This window comes from Manis pentadactyla, chromosome 1 (assembly GCF_030020395.1).
Source record: "Manis pentadactyla isolate mManPen7 chromosome 1, mManPen7.hap1, whole genome shotgun sequence".
Lineage (NCBI taxonomy): Eukaryota > Metazoa > Chordata > Mammalia > Pholidota > Manidae > Manis > Manis pentadactyla.
The window spans coordinates 193,101,433-193,118,514 of record NC_080019.1 but is presented as its reverse complement, the minus strand read 5'-3'; the positions used below and the strand labels follow the sequence as shown (position 1 = coordinate 193,118,514).

Here is a 17,082-nt window from a genome sequence, read left to right as displayed (position 1 = left end):
GCTCTTCTGAAAATAAAGCTCTGTCTGCTTCAAACCCGGTGACTCAGAGATTGGCTTACTGGGCATCAGGTACGTGAATCCACATTTGGGGGCTCGGTGACAGAATCAGAATTCACTTTACTGTAATGTTACAAAACAAATTTATACACTTGAAAATTCAAGACGAAGATTTTAGGGCCATTTTCCTAAAGGTCAAGCGATATCATGCCCTAGGCTAATCAAGATGCTCGGGTGGTTTTCCTTATAGAAAGAAAGTGCATAACATTCTAGCTTTACAAAATTGAGACTCCCTTCCCACAAAAGAAATGCAATAAAATAGTGAACCGTACAGATGGGCAATAAGTCCCTCAGAGGACAAAGGATGACTTCCTGCCCCACACTTACACATGGGAAGCAGAACCAAAGAGCTGCCCTAATTAAAGCTCCAGTTTGCAAAACTTACAAAACATCACCCCACAAACACTGAGTTACCCTCTCCCCTGAAGAGGGGGTAAAAATGGTGTTATGCGGGTGTGATGTCAGCATGTGAACACGGCTGAACCTGCTTCTCAGAGTTGGAGAGCACAGAGGTGGAGAGCACCCCCCTGTGCCTTCCAGTGCATTCTCCCTGTCACCTCCTACTTATCTTTCCAGGTACAAGGATGCCTGTGTGCGTGTCGTGTCCACAAGAACTGACGGCCTGAATTCTGTTTCCCTAGGAAACATTTTGCTCTGTGTGTGTGTGTGTGTGTGTGTGTGTGCATATGTGTGAGAAAGGACACATGGGTGTCCCGTCTCCCCATCAAACTTATGACATCACGGACATGCTGCTCTGTGCCCCCACCCAGAGCAAGGCCCACCTGCCACACCCCCGATTTCCTCACTGCCCCTCCCCAACCCACCAAAGCAATTACCTTTCAAAGGAAAATTTTACAAAGCCTTAATGGAATTTGGGGAAGCAATGAGAATCAACTCTTGGCAGGATAATTAGGAAAGATAAAAATAAGACCTAATTTTATCCATTTCTTAAAGGCTCTGTAACAAGAGTGATCAAAAGTTTGCACTATCCATGTATGCTTGCACGTCTAATAGTTCTGTCAGGTCTTAATAAAACGGAAAAAACAGCCCCATGAGTTTGTACGTTTTCACCCCTTTAAGACTAAAAGATACCCACAAGACTACCTCCGTTGGTACCAGATCCAGCTACTGGCAATCCTGCTCCGCACATCTGCATGGAGAAGACGTTGGGGATTTTTGCTTGTGTCACGAGGGAATCAAAGAAGGTCTCCAGAGAGCTCGAGGGCTGCAGGAGGATGAGAAAGAAGGACGGCAGTGTCATGACAGTGTAGAGGAGGAGGCAGCCAGTGTGGACCCCAGACATGACATATAAGGCTGTTTTTCTTTATATTGAATTGTTTCCACGGTTAACAAACAAGTTGATGATTAAGTACAGTGATTCAGAAGTCCACCACACACTTTCCCACCACGTAGAATGTTCCTTTTGGTGTGGCTCTGCTGTCAGAATAAGGCAGTATTCCCAGAAGCTGTGGCAATGCTGTCCCACTCATCATCGCGTCTGCCTTGTGAGGTGGGCATGGGAAGATGTGGAAGCAGGTTACCATGGAAGCTGGCGGGCTCTAAGTGTGGCCATTTTGGAATAAGGAAGAACAGCTTCTCCAGCAGCTGCTTCACAGCTTCAGAAGATGTTTTTATTCACTCCTTTCAGGCCCAGTCCTCCAACCCACACATGAGAGGTACCCAGCCCATGAGGACCGTTCATCTATTCCCCATTGCCCTATTTCAGGACAGCCAGTCCACTCTGTGCCCCTTGCATATGGCCGTGCCTTCAGGGGACACCCCCATTTCTCTAGGACTCAAAAGGGAAGAGGGAGGGTCTGTCAACTGTCCTGAGCCGGGGGTGGGCCGTGGGCGCTGGTGGCCATGAAGGAAGGTCACAGAATTGTGTTTCAATTTGGGCCTCAACAACTGGGAGATAACAGTCAGTCACCTGAGTTATTGGTCCCAATGGGAACTTAACTGCAGTAGCATAGATGCTCTCAGAATATTCTGACCACCTTCCGTCAATGTGAGGAATGGCTGTTCATTACCTGTAAGAGCCAAACCATTCGACGGGAGAGTGCGCCCCAGGATCAGAGAGGTGTCCATCTGCCCAATGGCTTAGTTCATTTGTATTTGTCCTCCAACTGGTTTCCTTCTGCTCCTGTGGAATCTTTGGCAGAATTCGGTACAATCTCTACACACAATCTTGGCTGAAGCGCTGTGTGTTTGGGTCGATGACTGAGCCCAAGCCCCTCTTAAAGTGGGCTGGGGCTGGCGGTGGCTGTCTGCCACCCTTCTCTTGTCCACCACGAGAGGCAGTGAAGTGAATGCCGCCTGGAACTGAGCCCTGGCTCCTACCCGCTACCTGCATGACTTGTTCTTCATTTGTCTGTAAAATAGGGATAATAGGCTTCTAGAGCTGTTCTGGGGCTTAGGTGGGTCAATACATACAACAGGCTTGGGGCAATGCCTTGCCTGCAGTAAAAGATCTGTTACTAGTTGGCCAAGTCATTCTTTGGTAGGACTGGGCCTCGGGCAGAATCCCTCAGAGGTTTAAAAACAGACAGTCGCCAGACCAGCAGAGGGCACGTGGTTCTGCAGGTGTGCAGCTGGGCTCTGAAGCTGTACGAGACCCGCAGATTGTTCTGACACACGTCCTCGGTAGGAGGCGTCTGGGACACATGGGGGGCTGCCCCACAAGGACCACCGCTGAGCGTTTGGTCAACCAATTCCAGAAACACCTTGGGACCATCAACCAGAACTGCCCAGACAGGCCTGTTTCCAGCCATGTCCCACCTCCTAAAATCCTGTTACTATATCCTCAAAGGAGAACATGAAGTCAACTGCTGGCATCTTGGCATTTCATAGAAGAAAAGATAAAAGGCCCTGTGGGTAGTCTGGACACCCAGAAGAACCTCAAAGTAGTTTATTCTCAAGGGAGATTTCTACACCATTAATTCCAGGTAGCTTAGCTTTACTGTCTTCCAAATCCTCAGCATAAAATCAATCACAGCCGCATCATTCATTCCTGGAATCACCTGGGGATAACACGGCCCTACAAGGCTGCCCAGTGGGAGGCCCCAGCCAAGGGAACGACTGGTCCACTCTCAGCCTGGCACCTCCTGGATTCGTCCTTCTCCTTGAGAAGCCACAGAGTCGGGGAACTCCCCTGCTCACTGCTCCCCAACATCCTGTGCACTTGCTAGTAAACAAACGTCCTTACAGGGAGAGAAAACTGGCCTTCTCTTCAGGTCCTCATGGACCAGTGGGGGCTCCGGTGTGTTGGGTCTCGCTTCCATATTCTTTCACATTTAGCTGTGGCTCAAAGCCTGGCACCCAACAGTGAAAAGGCAAGGTGTGACGCCAGCTACAGGCCAGGAGGGGTGACCTCCTTCTGCCTTGCTCAAGTGTACACAAACCTGTCCCCTGGAGCCAGGGCACACCCAGGCTCCGCCCCACCTGCCTCTGGAATGCCTTCTGGCATGGATTCCCCAGCCTGCAAGGGAGCCCGCTTCCCTCCTCCTAACTCCAAAGTACTTCCTTCGGGTTGGCCGCAGCACAGGTACTTGGAGAACGTGCAATTCTGGCTTCCCAGTTTGTGAAGGTTCTGATGCACGTAAGAGCAAGGGTCCTACTCTCCTTCCCGATGCATCGTACTTCCAGGGGCTGGCCAGCCTAGAGGGGGCCCTCAGCTCGGCTGCACTCCAGCTTCATGTGCTTCCTCAACCATGCTCGGGAGTGACAGGAAGGCTGCACGAAGCTCTCTGGGCCCGCTGGGGGCACTCCACCCACTGAGATTCCATGCTGCCCACAGTCTCCATCTTCATGCAAATGTATGGATTTAAGATGTTTAATCCTACCCAATAAAAACTCCTACACAAACACCATAAGCAAAGTGATTCAGTTTCTGTTAACATTTAAAAAACAAAAGACAAAGGAAAAAAGCATATATCTCAGGAAGTTCAAAGAATCGGGGCTGTGATATAATGAGTTACAATACATATTTGGTCATTCCCATGACCAAATAAATATTTCCCAGGTATATCTGGTCTTCATCCACAATTCCTGAAAACACTGCAGTCTGCAAGGTGAAACAGTTGTTGTTTTGTCATGTTAATGAGAGACTTATGGACCCCAGACAAGGGCAGGGGCTGGAGGCTGAATCAGCCAATGGCCAATAATTTAGCCAATCATGACTATGCACTGAAGCCCTCACAGAAGCCCCAGAGAAGAGCCTGTCTCTCCCTTGGATCCTGCTTCTCTGTCACACACGGCTTCTATGTTTGGGGAACCTGACCACCTCCACGTGCCACCGAGCCAGGCCCCAAGCTCCACGAAGATAGAAGCTCCTTTATTTGGGACCTTGCCCCATGTGTCTCCTCATCTGGCTGTGAACTTGTATCCTTTATTAAACTGGTAAGTGTAAGTGTTTTCCTGAGTTCTGTGAGCTGCTCTAGCAAATTAACTGAACCTAAGGGGGAGGTTGTGGGACCCTCCAATCTGTAGCCGGTAGGTCAGAAGCACAGGGGAACTGCCTGGAGCTTGTGACCCGTGTCTGGAGTTGGCGGTGGAGATCAGTCTTGCAGGACAGAGCCCTTGACCTGGGAATCTGGTGCTGTCTCCAGGCAGATGGCATCAGGATTGAGGTGAGTTCTCCAAACACCCTGCTGGTGTTTGAGAACTGCTTGGTATAAATACGTGTGGGAGACCCCCTCCCACATACTTACACACATTGGAATTGGGTCCAGGTACCCAAATGGAGTTACATGACTTGACTATTACTGCTGGGTATAATATTGTTACTGTTAAACATACATGTAGGAAAAAAATACACCATTGCATTTGGTGTTGGACCTGTGGGAATCACGTGGGCCATTTACCTTCCATTTTTAAAAGCACAGGAATATAATTAATTGTGTGACCACCAGTCTGTTTCAACCAAGCTATTCTCACTGGGCATCTCCAGCAGCCGAAGCGCACTTGCCAGCCCCCCTGGGGCCTGGTTTTCAGGGGCCTGCCCCATCGTTTGGTTTACTTACATTCCTGGGGTCTTACCTTGGCCAGGGCAGCATAAGCAAGTCCTAGAATCCCATTCCACTTAATCCCAGGCAGGAAGAAATTTTCTGACTCAAAGATGGTGGCGATATTGACAAGAAAAGAACTGTTGAAGCCCTTCGGGAGGGTGACCAGGTCCTCCCCAACCAAGCCAGTCCAGCTCCCTTGCGTGTACTTCACAGTGACATCAAAACCCTTGGGGCGGTATGTGCTGGACCTGGAGAGAGGAAAGAAATGCCTCATAATGTGTCTGTGTGTCCATGTTTGGCCAAGATGCCTGGTCATGGTGGCTAAGACAGCTGCACAGCCCACCGCATGCAATCCTAATAATGAGGAGTGTTCTTGCTAAAGAAGTGACATTTTCTGCAAAATAGAATCTCTAACACTTGGGTAATGTTTTCCTTACTGTGTGTGAGGACATCCCGAGGTTAACATGCAGCCCCTGAATTAGCTCTTCCCTGGGCCCAGGTAAACCCCACAACTCAGGTGTTTATCAACTGCATCAGCCTTTGAAGGCACGCCCACATTTGGATACCCACCTGGCCCTCTGGCTTTGCAGGGACCTGGCACTGCTGCTCTGTGACATAGTGAGGGACTGGCAGCCTAGCAGGAGGTGCCAACAGCTTGTATCAGCAGTGGCCAGGGGTTCAGAGTCACACAACCAACGTGACACCCAGCCACATCCACAGACACCATGGGCACCCTGCCTCAGGGGCCACGTCACCTTCTGATGGCACAGTGTCCTTCTCAGGGCTCTCCTAAAGGCCCCGAAGCTGGTTACACTTGTACCAAAATGTGGGGGATGAAGCCAGTGATATGCTGTGACACAAGGTTGCTGTGGTGATATCACCTGCAACCTCACATACATATAGCCCTAAGGTAAATGTTACTCAAACAGAAAGACATGAACAAGATGAGACAACAGACAGGGCAGTTCAGAGACAGATGATAAGCAAATGCATATGTAAAACTAGAGGTGGCGATAAAGACTGACAAAAGCTATCCAGGGGATACAGTGGAGTAAGGGGAGGGGGAAGTGACTTGGTGTCCCCTGGGTCTCTTTGATTCCACGTTTGTGTGAGACCAGCATGGAGATAATGAGCCATGCCGGAAGGACATTCTGGAGAAAGGATAGCAGGTGTCAAGGCCCTGGGGTGTCCAGTCATGTCAGGTAATCTGTACACCCATTTGAATTTGAAAACTCTGCTGGACTAGAGGAAGGAACTCAAGGAACAGCTCTAGGCAAATATCTGGGCATTTGAACCCCACTTCCCCTAAGAAGAAGACCAAATTCCTAAGATAAGTGTCAAATCACCAAACATAATTATAAGTGTTCCTGTTTGCTTGCAGTTTTCATTTCATTCTGCTTTAATAGTAAGTCTCTGAACACTAATACAGATTAATAAGTCTTTATTGTAGGTTTGCATGAGTTAGTGCCATCTTGTTCAGGGTCAGGGAGGAAGTGCAGTTAGAGATGACATGATCTATTTTTTTGGTACATCTCATAAGCTTTAAAAATGCTAATAGTCTTTAATTCAATAATTTCATTTCTGAGACTATGATCCTAAGGAAACTCCCATGATTTGGAGAGAGATTCATGTACAAAGACAAGCATTATGTTTTATTTATAACAGCAAATAGCAACAGGAAAAAGTAAATAGTTTAATAATCATGGTACATCTCCATGATGGAATATTACATAGTACTGAAAAATACTATTTACTAAGACATTTCCAATGGCACAGAGGAAATAAAGGTAAAAGAAAAATTTGTATAGGTGGCAGACTCTTCTTCAAAACAATTTATTAACCTCAGGTACCAACAGCGGCTACCTCTGGGTGGTGGGGTTTTGCTGAGGGGACTCATTCTTGTGGTCTCTTCTATATTTTCTGCATAACTTTTATAACCAGGGAAAAAGTGATTTTTAAAAGTCTGATGGGATGAATTTTAGAGAAATTTAATTTATTCTAACTTCATAATGGGATATAAAATATGAAGAAAGTTTCATTTTAACATTTGCTTACTATTTTCACCCTTTCCATTGTGACCTTAGAATGAAAACAGCATTAAGTGAATGTTCTGTGTGTGTACACCTCCTGACAAGGGCAGACACAGGCAGAAAAATGACAGTAGGCAGACGCTGAGCACATGCAGCACTAAGGGGCCCATCAGAAATTACACACATAAAGCACAGGTCATGGAAACGCGGGCACTGAGGATTGGTGTAATGCGAACTTTTAGTGCCAGCATCAGTCAATTCAGGTGAGTCTGGCACACAGCTGGGGCTGTACACATTTATGTTGACTAGCAATGAAAATACTGAATTATTCAATACCTTTTGACAATCTGGGGTCATTCCTCCTGTTCAAAAACATACTGTTGCTAATAGAAGAGGCTAATTATTTTTAAATGCTTAAAGAATATGAGCCAGGACAAGGTCAGTAAACTTCGTCTGTAAATGCCAGAAAATAAATGTTTTTTTAGCTTCTGTGGGTCACATGGTCTCTGTTATAACTATTCAGCTTTGCAGGTATAATGAAGCAGCCACAGACAATCAACAAATGTGTGGTGCTATTCTAATAAAACTTTATTTACAAAAATAGCAGGTTGGAGGTAGCCTATAGGCACTAGTTTGCCAGCTTCTGGTCTATCAGTTTTCTTCCTCAAAACAGTCTAAAGCACCATGACTTTCTTTAGAGAGGGTGGTTTATTTTTACTCCATCCAGGTTACAGCAAACTTATCAGGTAATGTTAATGATAAGAGCCAGAACCAGTCTGGACATCTATCTAGTGTGTCTTCTACAGTTTACTGACCAGCTCACTCTTCCTGTCATGGGGGGAATATTCTGGATATTTCGGTGCCATTTGTAGAGAGATGAGAGGCAGCTGGGGTTACATAGTCTGGGCTCAACTACGAGTTCAACAATGCTTAGGTGTGTGGGACCGGAGGCCAAGTTATATAACCTCTCTCTGCCTCCGTTTCATCAACTAAAATATGAGGGTAATACAGTACCACACCTCACTTGGGTTAACCCTGGGGAGCAGAAGGGCTAATAGTGTAAAGCATTTAGTACAAGCCTGGAACACTGCAGGTATGTACCCGAAATAGCTGCTATTATTATAATTGTCTAATCACTACTTTTATTCAATTTATGAACTATTAGGAAATAGAAGATCTTTTTTTCTTTCTAGAAAATGCTACTATAGTTACCCTTACTGAATATCCCAAACTGTCTTCTGAAGTCCAACCACCCCCGTGAAAAGGGGCAAGTCTGTGGGTGGGACTTGGTTCAGGTGGTCATGGTGAGGAGTAGGTGCCTTCTGGGTTCCTAAAAAGGGGAGTCCTATGGGGCAGACCAGCTCTGCCCAACAGAACTTGCTACAAGGACAGAAATATTTACTGTTATTCAATGCGAAACCACAGGTGTGACTGAAAAACTGAACTTTTAATTTTATTTAACATTCATTAAATTTATTGAAGCTAGGGGCTACCCTTGTAGACTGCATAGTGATAGATAACCATCAGCTCATATTCCCTGAGCTCCTGGAACTAAACCTCAAAAAGCAAGATCCCCAGGGATGAAGCATAAGGCACTCTGAGCATTATTATTTAATGTGTAATTTCCAGCACTAAAAAAAAAAAAATTTTTCTCCATCTTCATGTTCTAGCATCCTACCTGTTGGCACTAAAATTCTTTTGTTCCCAATTGCTCTGCACACTAATTAGTTAATTAGTTAACTATATCCACACAGAACCCAAATTGGCTTCTCCTTTGTAGCACCCATCTTGGGTGCTCGGAAACATTAATCAATCAAGGCTGTGCGTAGCCAGGGAAAGTCTGCTCACAGCAACGAACTCATGGCAACTTGGATTCAGGAGACATCCTGACACAGATAAGGTGCTCAGGGAATGCAGACTGACAGTGAAATCAACTGACTGGAGGAGAAGAGAAGGGCACAACATCTCATTACATTAAAAGGAAACCACTTTTATTTCCAGAGAACACAAAAAGAGAGGGAGAGGGCAGAATCCAAGAGTGGAATCAGCTCTGGGTCCCCTAAGCCATCCCTCTGGGGAACACTGAGCCCCCTAAACTCAGCCTAGGCTCATCCACACAGTTCAGAGTATGGTCCACCTTCCAGATGCTGCACCGCCCGAGTGACCAGGTACCCACTTACTCCCCCAGGGTTCTGAAGTGGGCAGATCTGGGTGCATGGGGCTGCTGATAGCCCAGGGGCTGCTCGGCGAGCCTGCCCCAGCTGGAGATTCACCAACAATGGTAAATGCTGGTGGGCTCCCACACGGCACGTGCCCCCACCCTGGACAGGCTAACAACGGGCAGGCTTGAGGAATTATTTAAATAATGAGGCATGAATGTCTGTCAGGAGGCCCCTGGGTAATTCTGTCTCACATTCCAATCCCACTCACAAGCATCAGGTGAGGGAAGTAAGCTGTCCCCTTGCCACAGTGACCCCGTGGGCTTCGCCCAGATGGAGCTTGGGAAGAGGAGACATTCTAGTGGAAACAGGCCTAAACCTCCCGAATAGGTTAGCAGCAGGCCAGGAGAATGAGCATATTGAGTCTCTCATCAAGCAAGTTTGCTGGAAGCTATTTTATTGGCTAAAAAAGTACATCTTTAAAAAAATACGCAATCTTCTTTTTGCCACATAGATTCGCTGGGACACTCACCACCAGGAAAGAGGGCATCTGACAGGAATGAGCTGCACAGATGATTCACGGTGGCCTGACGTCTCATTTCATAAATCAAAGAGATCTTGTCAAAGAACCCGAAGCTGAATCTCCAATTATTGCGAGATGTTCCAGGAAGCATTAAACCTGAATATCCAAAGACTGGGGCACTAGAATCAGAGGCTGACAAAACCCACCAGAAACCTTATTATAACTAAGGGAGATCAGAGAGGCAAGCAAATACCGAAGCATCATGGGGCAGGAAGCTGCATCTCAGAAAAGAAACCTTTGTCAGAAATTGGGAAAGGAAGTGAGAATGTTCTCACGGCCTCCATCAGACGTGACGGCGGAGGCGCGCCTTAGGCGAACTCTGAAGTCAGCTGAAAATGTTAGACAAATTAGCAACACGGTTCAGACAGAAACTGTTCATGTCTTTACCATAATATATCCGTGTTGAATATAAGCCTAGGAGAAGCAGCGGGGAGGAAAACAGAGGAGAGGAGAGGAGAGAAAGGAAAGTTAACATAAATCTAAGCAAGAGCTTAGCCTACAAAACACTTAGAGATGCAGCCGCTGGAAGAGAACTTGCCTAGAACTCAGAAACGGGAGCTTCACATCTGATTCAACCTGACAGCCCTGATGAAGAATGGTTCTTTTTTAAAAAGAAAGGTGAGAGGCCCAAAATGTAGGCGATATTTTACAGGTACTGAGTAAATTTCAGTCACATTTCAAATGAGTAAGGCAGGCTGAAGTTTGAATGACAGGAGTGCCAGTGGGATGGAAGGAGAATGGAGGGGATGTCTGGGGGCTCCCCCTGCACAGGGCAGGAGCTGCTCTTTCTCTATTTATGTGCCCAAGAAAGGAGAAATAGATGTGAACCCTGAGTGCCGGGAGGGATCCCTCAATTCTCTTGAAGGCAGCCTTAGCCATCACAGGAGCTGAGGATGTTTCCAGGAGTTTTCACACTGAATCAGGTGCAACATTTATGTGAGAACCAGGGGCACCTGCCACCTGAACACAAACCTGGCTAGCAAGGTTAAGGTTGGCAGGTGAGTTAGAAAGATGTGTCCCACTAAAGCCTGGAAATAACACAATTCAAAAGTAGAAGGGGAATGAGAAAGATGCTGGGTGTCTACAGTCGATTAAATACTGCACACACATTAAATGGCACTGCACAGAGTATCTGAAATGCTGACTATTATTTACCCTTGAATCTATCAACAACTGCATTGGCAGGCAAAAGGGTGAGTGGCTTCAAAGTGTGCTTTGAACTTACTGAACCCAGGATATGGGCGGCTGCCAAAGAGCTACCATTTACCTACTCAAAAAGAACATAACCATCCATAATGTTAAATATGCACGTTTAAATCTATAAAGTAACTACACTCACCACCCGGACTTTGGCTTCACTGTGCTGTACTATCTTTTCTATTGTCTCCTGTGTCTGCAGATGGGTGATGAAAAGCAGAATCACTCCCCAGGAGAAGGAAAACTGCTGGAGACGTAATCGAGCTCCAAGTGCCTATGCTCTGAGCCCCGAGGCAGGCATGGGCGACTGGGCAAATATGCAGACTGCAGTCCTGGAGTGGGAAGGAGAGTCCTGGCATTGCTTCACCGCCAAGATAAAACTTTTTTACAGTTTATATACATTGCACCTGCCAGGAATGCAACTACAGTGTAAATCGGGGGAAGGCGATACTTTCTGGGGATACTTCACTAAGATTTTCCACTTACCAGTCATGCTACCAACCCATGATGCAGTGGGTGTCCATCTATGTTGTTTCGATTGCATCCGTCTGCACTGGGCACCACGCACCTGAGGTGATGCTCCCAGCCCTGTGCAGCCCTTACTTCACTCCCGGAGCATTTACATATTGGGGCACTGATGACCTTTCTATAAACTACCTCCTTTTATTCTCCCCTATATTACCCAGGCTTCTGTAATCACAATGTAGGTGGTGGGACCTTTGCATTTCGTTACAGTGCTTCCACAAAAAGGGGGTGCCAAGACTGAAGGTTTGGGAGCAACAGGCCTTGAAGCTTGAACTTGGGCAGGTCTCCTGGTTTCCTGGACCTCCTGTGCAACTTAAGTAACTATTTGAGGTTTCAGCCAACTCGAAGTTCTGTTCCACGTTGGAGCTGTCGGGGGTGAGCAGTTCAGAAAGGGGAGCTGTTGAGGGCAGAGGACTTGGACAAACCACCAATCTGAAGGACAAGGGGCAGCCCAGCCAACACCAGTCCACCCCCACCCCCACCTGCACACACACAGAGATACCCCGACCCGACATCACATGTATTCAGTTGTTGTGACCCTGAATACACTTCAGGGCACATGTCAGTCTTCTTGATCACAAAGGAATACGGGAGTTTCATCCTGTACTTTCCATGATGAAAGGTCATCAATAACTAAGTCATAAACTAAACTATGGGTCTTTGGAGGAGGGGCCAACCTGACTGCTTGGTGGCCCGTGGCTGGTGGAGCACTAGGCCCACTCCCCCAGCTGTACAGGGTGCATGCCTCTGCCCCCAAAACAAAGGCCAGGCTGTGCTGTGGGCAGAAGATGATGTGTGCTTCTGCCTTACTAGGGTCACCTTGGAGTAAGGAAGCTTCCAGTAATTTCCCTCCTCTTTTCCCCCCAACTAAAGCTGGAGTTTATCCCCTGAAACAAAAGACCGTGGATGAGGGAAGGGGGAAGAGGAGACAAGAGGGGGATTCACCGTGCGGAAATTCAGGGTGGCAGCTGTGCGTCTGACGTCATGACCCTAAAGAGCCCCCCACATGTGAGCTTCCTCATTGTATGTGCTGCGTTTAAATTTTAGGGTCACAAAAATAGGTGTGAAATCAAAATGTGCACAGCATTAGGGGAGTGACAGGCATTCAGAAGACAGCGACTCTGACCCGGCGGGCTCCTCACAGCTGAAGGCTGCCCCGAGGCCTGGACGGTGTTCCCTGGGCCTGGGCGGTGGGCACAGACCCCCTGAGCTGCACCCTTCTCACCACCCACCCCCAGTGCCCGTTGTGGGGCCCTGCCTCAGGCCTGAAGGCTCTGTGCCCACAAGACTCAGCCTTTCCAAACAAGTCGGATTTCTTTCCCCAGAAACACCTCCCTAAAAGGGTGCCAACAGACCATAGCTTGGAGCTCACTGACCTTCTGGGTGAGCCGAGTATCTACATGTGGGTACAGTACACACATACACACACACACACACGGATACACACACACACACATGGATATATACACACACACGGATACATACACACATGGATATACACACACACATGGATATACACATACACAGGGATACACACACATGGATATACACATACACACACGGACACACACACAGATACACACATACACATGGATACACACATACACATGGATACACACACGTGGATACACACATACACAAGGATACACACACACATACACACAGATACACACATACATGGATACACACATATACACAGATACACACATACATGGATACACACACATAGATATACACATACACAGGGATACACACATGGATATACACATACACAAGGATACACACACACACCTGGATACACATGTCCACATGGATACATACATGTACACATGGGTATACACACATGTACAGACACATATACACAGATATATACATACAGACACACATGTACACATGTATACACACAGATGATACATACACTCAGATACACACATATACAGGGATACACACAGGCACATGACTACACACATGTACACATGGTACATACACATAAATACATACAGATACCCACATATACATGGATATATACATACAGATACATACACATGGAGATATACATACACAGATATACACATGTACACATGGATACACACATACATACATATACACACTGATACACACAGATATATACATACACACATCCCCCAGAAAACACTTCTGGCTTTTCGTTCCAGGGTATTTTGAAGCACTCTCATGGTGCCCCCAAGCCTGGCCGTGCCCGCCATGCACCCATCACTCACCTCTCTGCGTCAAAGTATGAGTCTATGTACGAGTGGGGGGCACCGGCCACGGCAAAGTTGCTGCTCCCAGTGTCGACGAGAATCTGCAGCTTTTATTTTAAAGAGAAAAAATAGAAACTATCAGGTTACTTGAATAAGGCAGCACTCTTGAAAAATTCTTTTAAAAATGAAGTACCAGGAACAATTTATTAGTTGGAAAAAATGTGTATCAATTAGAAATTTTTTTTTTCCAAAAAGCTGTGATAAAATTGAAGCCTGAACACAGTCCATTAAGAAACCTGCAGCACAAAGGGGTCAACACTTTGCTCAGATGCACACCAAGCCTTAAAGGAAGATCAATTCACAGAGATAACTCGGGCTCCCCCCTCAGCCTTTGGTCCTTGATAACAAGGCAGAACCCTTTCTCACCTGGGCTGTGGGCCAGCTGTGCCCCCTGGCTGGGCTCCCTCATCCTGCCTCCCCAGTCTCATTTGGAAATGGGGATCCATCAGGGCCTGCCCTCCCCAGCATGTCTCCCAGCTGCCTCCTGGCGGTTGGTATATCCCCTCATCTCCGTTGCATAGCACCGGGGAACACCTATCACAGGTATCATTTTTTAGTTTTAACGAGTTAGAATTTACATGCAATAAAATGCAAGGTCTTAGATTTTTCCACCGTTGAGTGCTGACATGGTGTGTACCTGTGCCAAGGTACAGACACTTCTACTATTCCCGAAAGGTCCCCTTATACCCCTTTCCAGACAATCCCTCTGTTCCTCAGAGACAACCACTTCTGACTTCTATTACTGGGGACTGGTTTTGCTGGTTCATGGATATTGTTTGAATGTAGTCATGTGGGGTTTTCCTGGAGGGGGGCTGTGGAAATAGTGGAGAATAATGAATTGCCTTGGAGCATCTGCCAGGGGCTGTGGGCACCACCAGGGCGATGCCTATGCTTTCTCAAACCAGAATCTGTCTTGTGACTTAGAGAAGTCCCTCACCGCTGCTGCAGATCATGCCTGGCACCTCTGCAGGATGGCTGGCAGACAGATCTGGGGCCTAAGGCCTGAAGTGAATCTAAAAGAATGGCCACTGCATATTTGGTTAAGTACCACTTAATGATCTCAATAAGTTCTCTATCCTTCATGTACATTTACTAACCCACAGTCACTGGAAAAGTTGCCATATCTTGCTGCTTCCCTACAGAGATGTCTGTGTTGATTTCGGAGAGCATGCGATTTTTAAAAAATCTGCTTTTCTATTCAAATACTTGATGCCCAATGGCCCCAAGCTCCTAAACCACAATGTGGATTGGATTGGATCTGAATTTCATCTGAATGTAAACATGCAAAGGGGAGCCAAGTAAATCTGCTGTACTTGGGTTTTACTGGAGAGGAATTGGTGATGCTGAGGAATTCTCACATGTATTGACCAGCCCGTAACAGATAAAATTAGGTGGAGCAATCCATCCGCATAACTGACTGGCCCAGATATGCATGCACGGTGGAGTTCTCTCTCTCTTTCTGCTCCCAAACACTGATTTCAGCGGCTCACCACAGTGTGATTCCCCAACCAGGCAGGCACATCAGGATCTCTGTGTGCTTTTTTAAAACACCCCTCAACTTCAGCTTTTTTAAGAAACGAGTTTATTCCATTATTCCATTTATGTCCGAGCTGACCCTTGAACAATATAGTTGAAAATCCATTTATACCTTTTTACCTTTTGACTCCCCATAAACTTACTAATAACCTAATATCCTACTGTTGATGTTATGGTAGTAAATGATAAAATAGACTAATAACTACATGTATTTTATGCATTTGTGACAAAATGTTTTCTTAATGTTTCCAATATTTCTAGGCTATGTGGGAAGTTCATCTGCAGGTTTTTTAGGTTGTCACAAACCTCCAAAAAATTTTCCAATATATTTATTGAAAAAAATCTGTAAGTGGACCTGTGCAGTTCAACTCCATGTTGTTCAAGAATCAACATTATACACATTTTTCTTAATGCTATCACCTCCTGTGTCACATTCTGTCTTAGTCCTGTCGTTCAGGACTTTTATGGAGGCCTCATCATGTAGGCATGATTGATTGAAGTGCTGGCCATTGGTGATGGATTGACTCAGCCTCCAATCCCTCTGGAGGGGAGGCTCAAAGTTCCACCCTAATCACAGGGCTGGTTCCCTATCCTCAGCACATTTCCCAGAACTGACTCATTAACATAATCCAGGTGTAGTTAAAAGGGGCTTTTTATGAACGATAAAAGACACCTTTATGACTCTTGGGAGCTTGGCCAGGAAACCAGGATGGAGACCAGATTAAGTGTATATTGCTTATGATGCACAGTATCACACATGGTCAGCGTGAAAATAGCAGGGCCTGGGACCTTGCCCATCACTGGAGTGAAGTTCCAGAACACAACTTGCCAACAGCAGGGCCACTGTCCCGGCAGCAGGCGCCCGGTCCAAGCCGACCCAAGCTCACGGACAGAGCCACAGGGCTCTGAGTCCTCATCACGGTCTCCACCTCCCAGATTTAAATGGTTCCTGGAAGCAAGACGAACTTTCAAAGTGGCTTGGGTGAAACCAGCAGCGAGGTAAGGAAACAAGAATAAAATCGACAGCACAACACCTTCGTGGGCAAATCAGGGAATTCCAGGCTTTAAAAGAAGGGGGTGGGGCTGTTAGGCAAGACATCTCAACCCCCCTAAAAAACATACAGCACAATTGCACAACAGTGAGAAACACTTTTTCTCAGTCATTAAAAGTCATGGATGATAAAAGCTGTAGATTCCTGAGCAAGGACACCCTTCCTCTCTGTTCACGGTCAGGAACCATGCAGTGTTTACAAGTGTTTCCTGCAGTCTCGTTGGCCACCGCATACCCACAGCCCAGCAGGGCGCCTGGGGAGTGGCCAGCCACCTGGAGCCGGGTTCTCACTGCGCCGGCAGGAGAGCATTCCACATCCGCACCAATGCTCCCGGACCAGGCGTGGTCCAAGTAGACGCAAAACTATTGTCCTTGGCCCAGTGGCCAGGGGACTTTCTGGGTAGACATTTCATTCTTTCCTTGGAGTGGAACTGCACCCACTGCCTCCAGAGCAAACCAGAGCCACGGCCTTTACACACCCCTGCCCACAGTCTGCTGTGACGCACAGCATCCCCCTCTGCAGAGGCAGGGGACACAAAAGCGGAGAAAGGTACACCAAAGCATCGACAGCATTCTTTTACACAGATGACTCCTAAAGCCCAGGCATTCAGCAGAACCCTATCTTTCCCAGCTGGGTCAGTAGAAGCCAGCTTTCA

The 17,082-nt window shown here is 46.9% G+C and overlaps 1 protein-coding gene across 1 annotated transcript in view; it reads right to left on the bottom strand.

The window, feature by feature from the left end:
- Nucleotides 1-17,082, bottom strand: part of BACE2 (beta-secretase 2) — an 89,470-nt gene that overhangs the window by 43,551 nt on the left and 28,837 nt on the right. The window contains exons 2-4 of the mRNA XM_036876915.2: nt 13,798-13,886; nt 5,095-5,311; nt 1,154-1,282 (exon numbers count right to left, since the gene is read on the bottom strand). Coding sequence (XP_036732810.1) covers nt 1,154-1,282; nt 5,095-5,311; nt 13,798-13,886 — 435 coding nt within the window. The remainder of the gene's footprint in view (nt 1-1,153; nt 1,283-5,094; nt 5,312-13,797; nt 13,887-17,082) is intronic.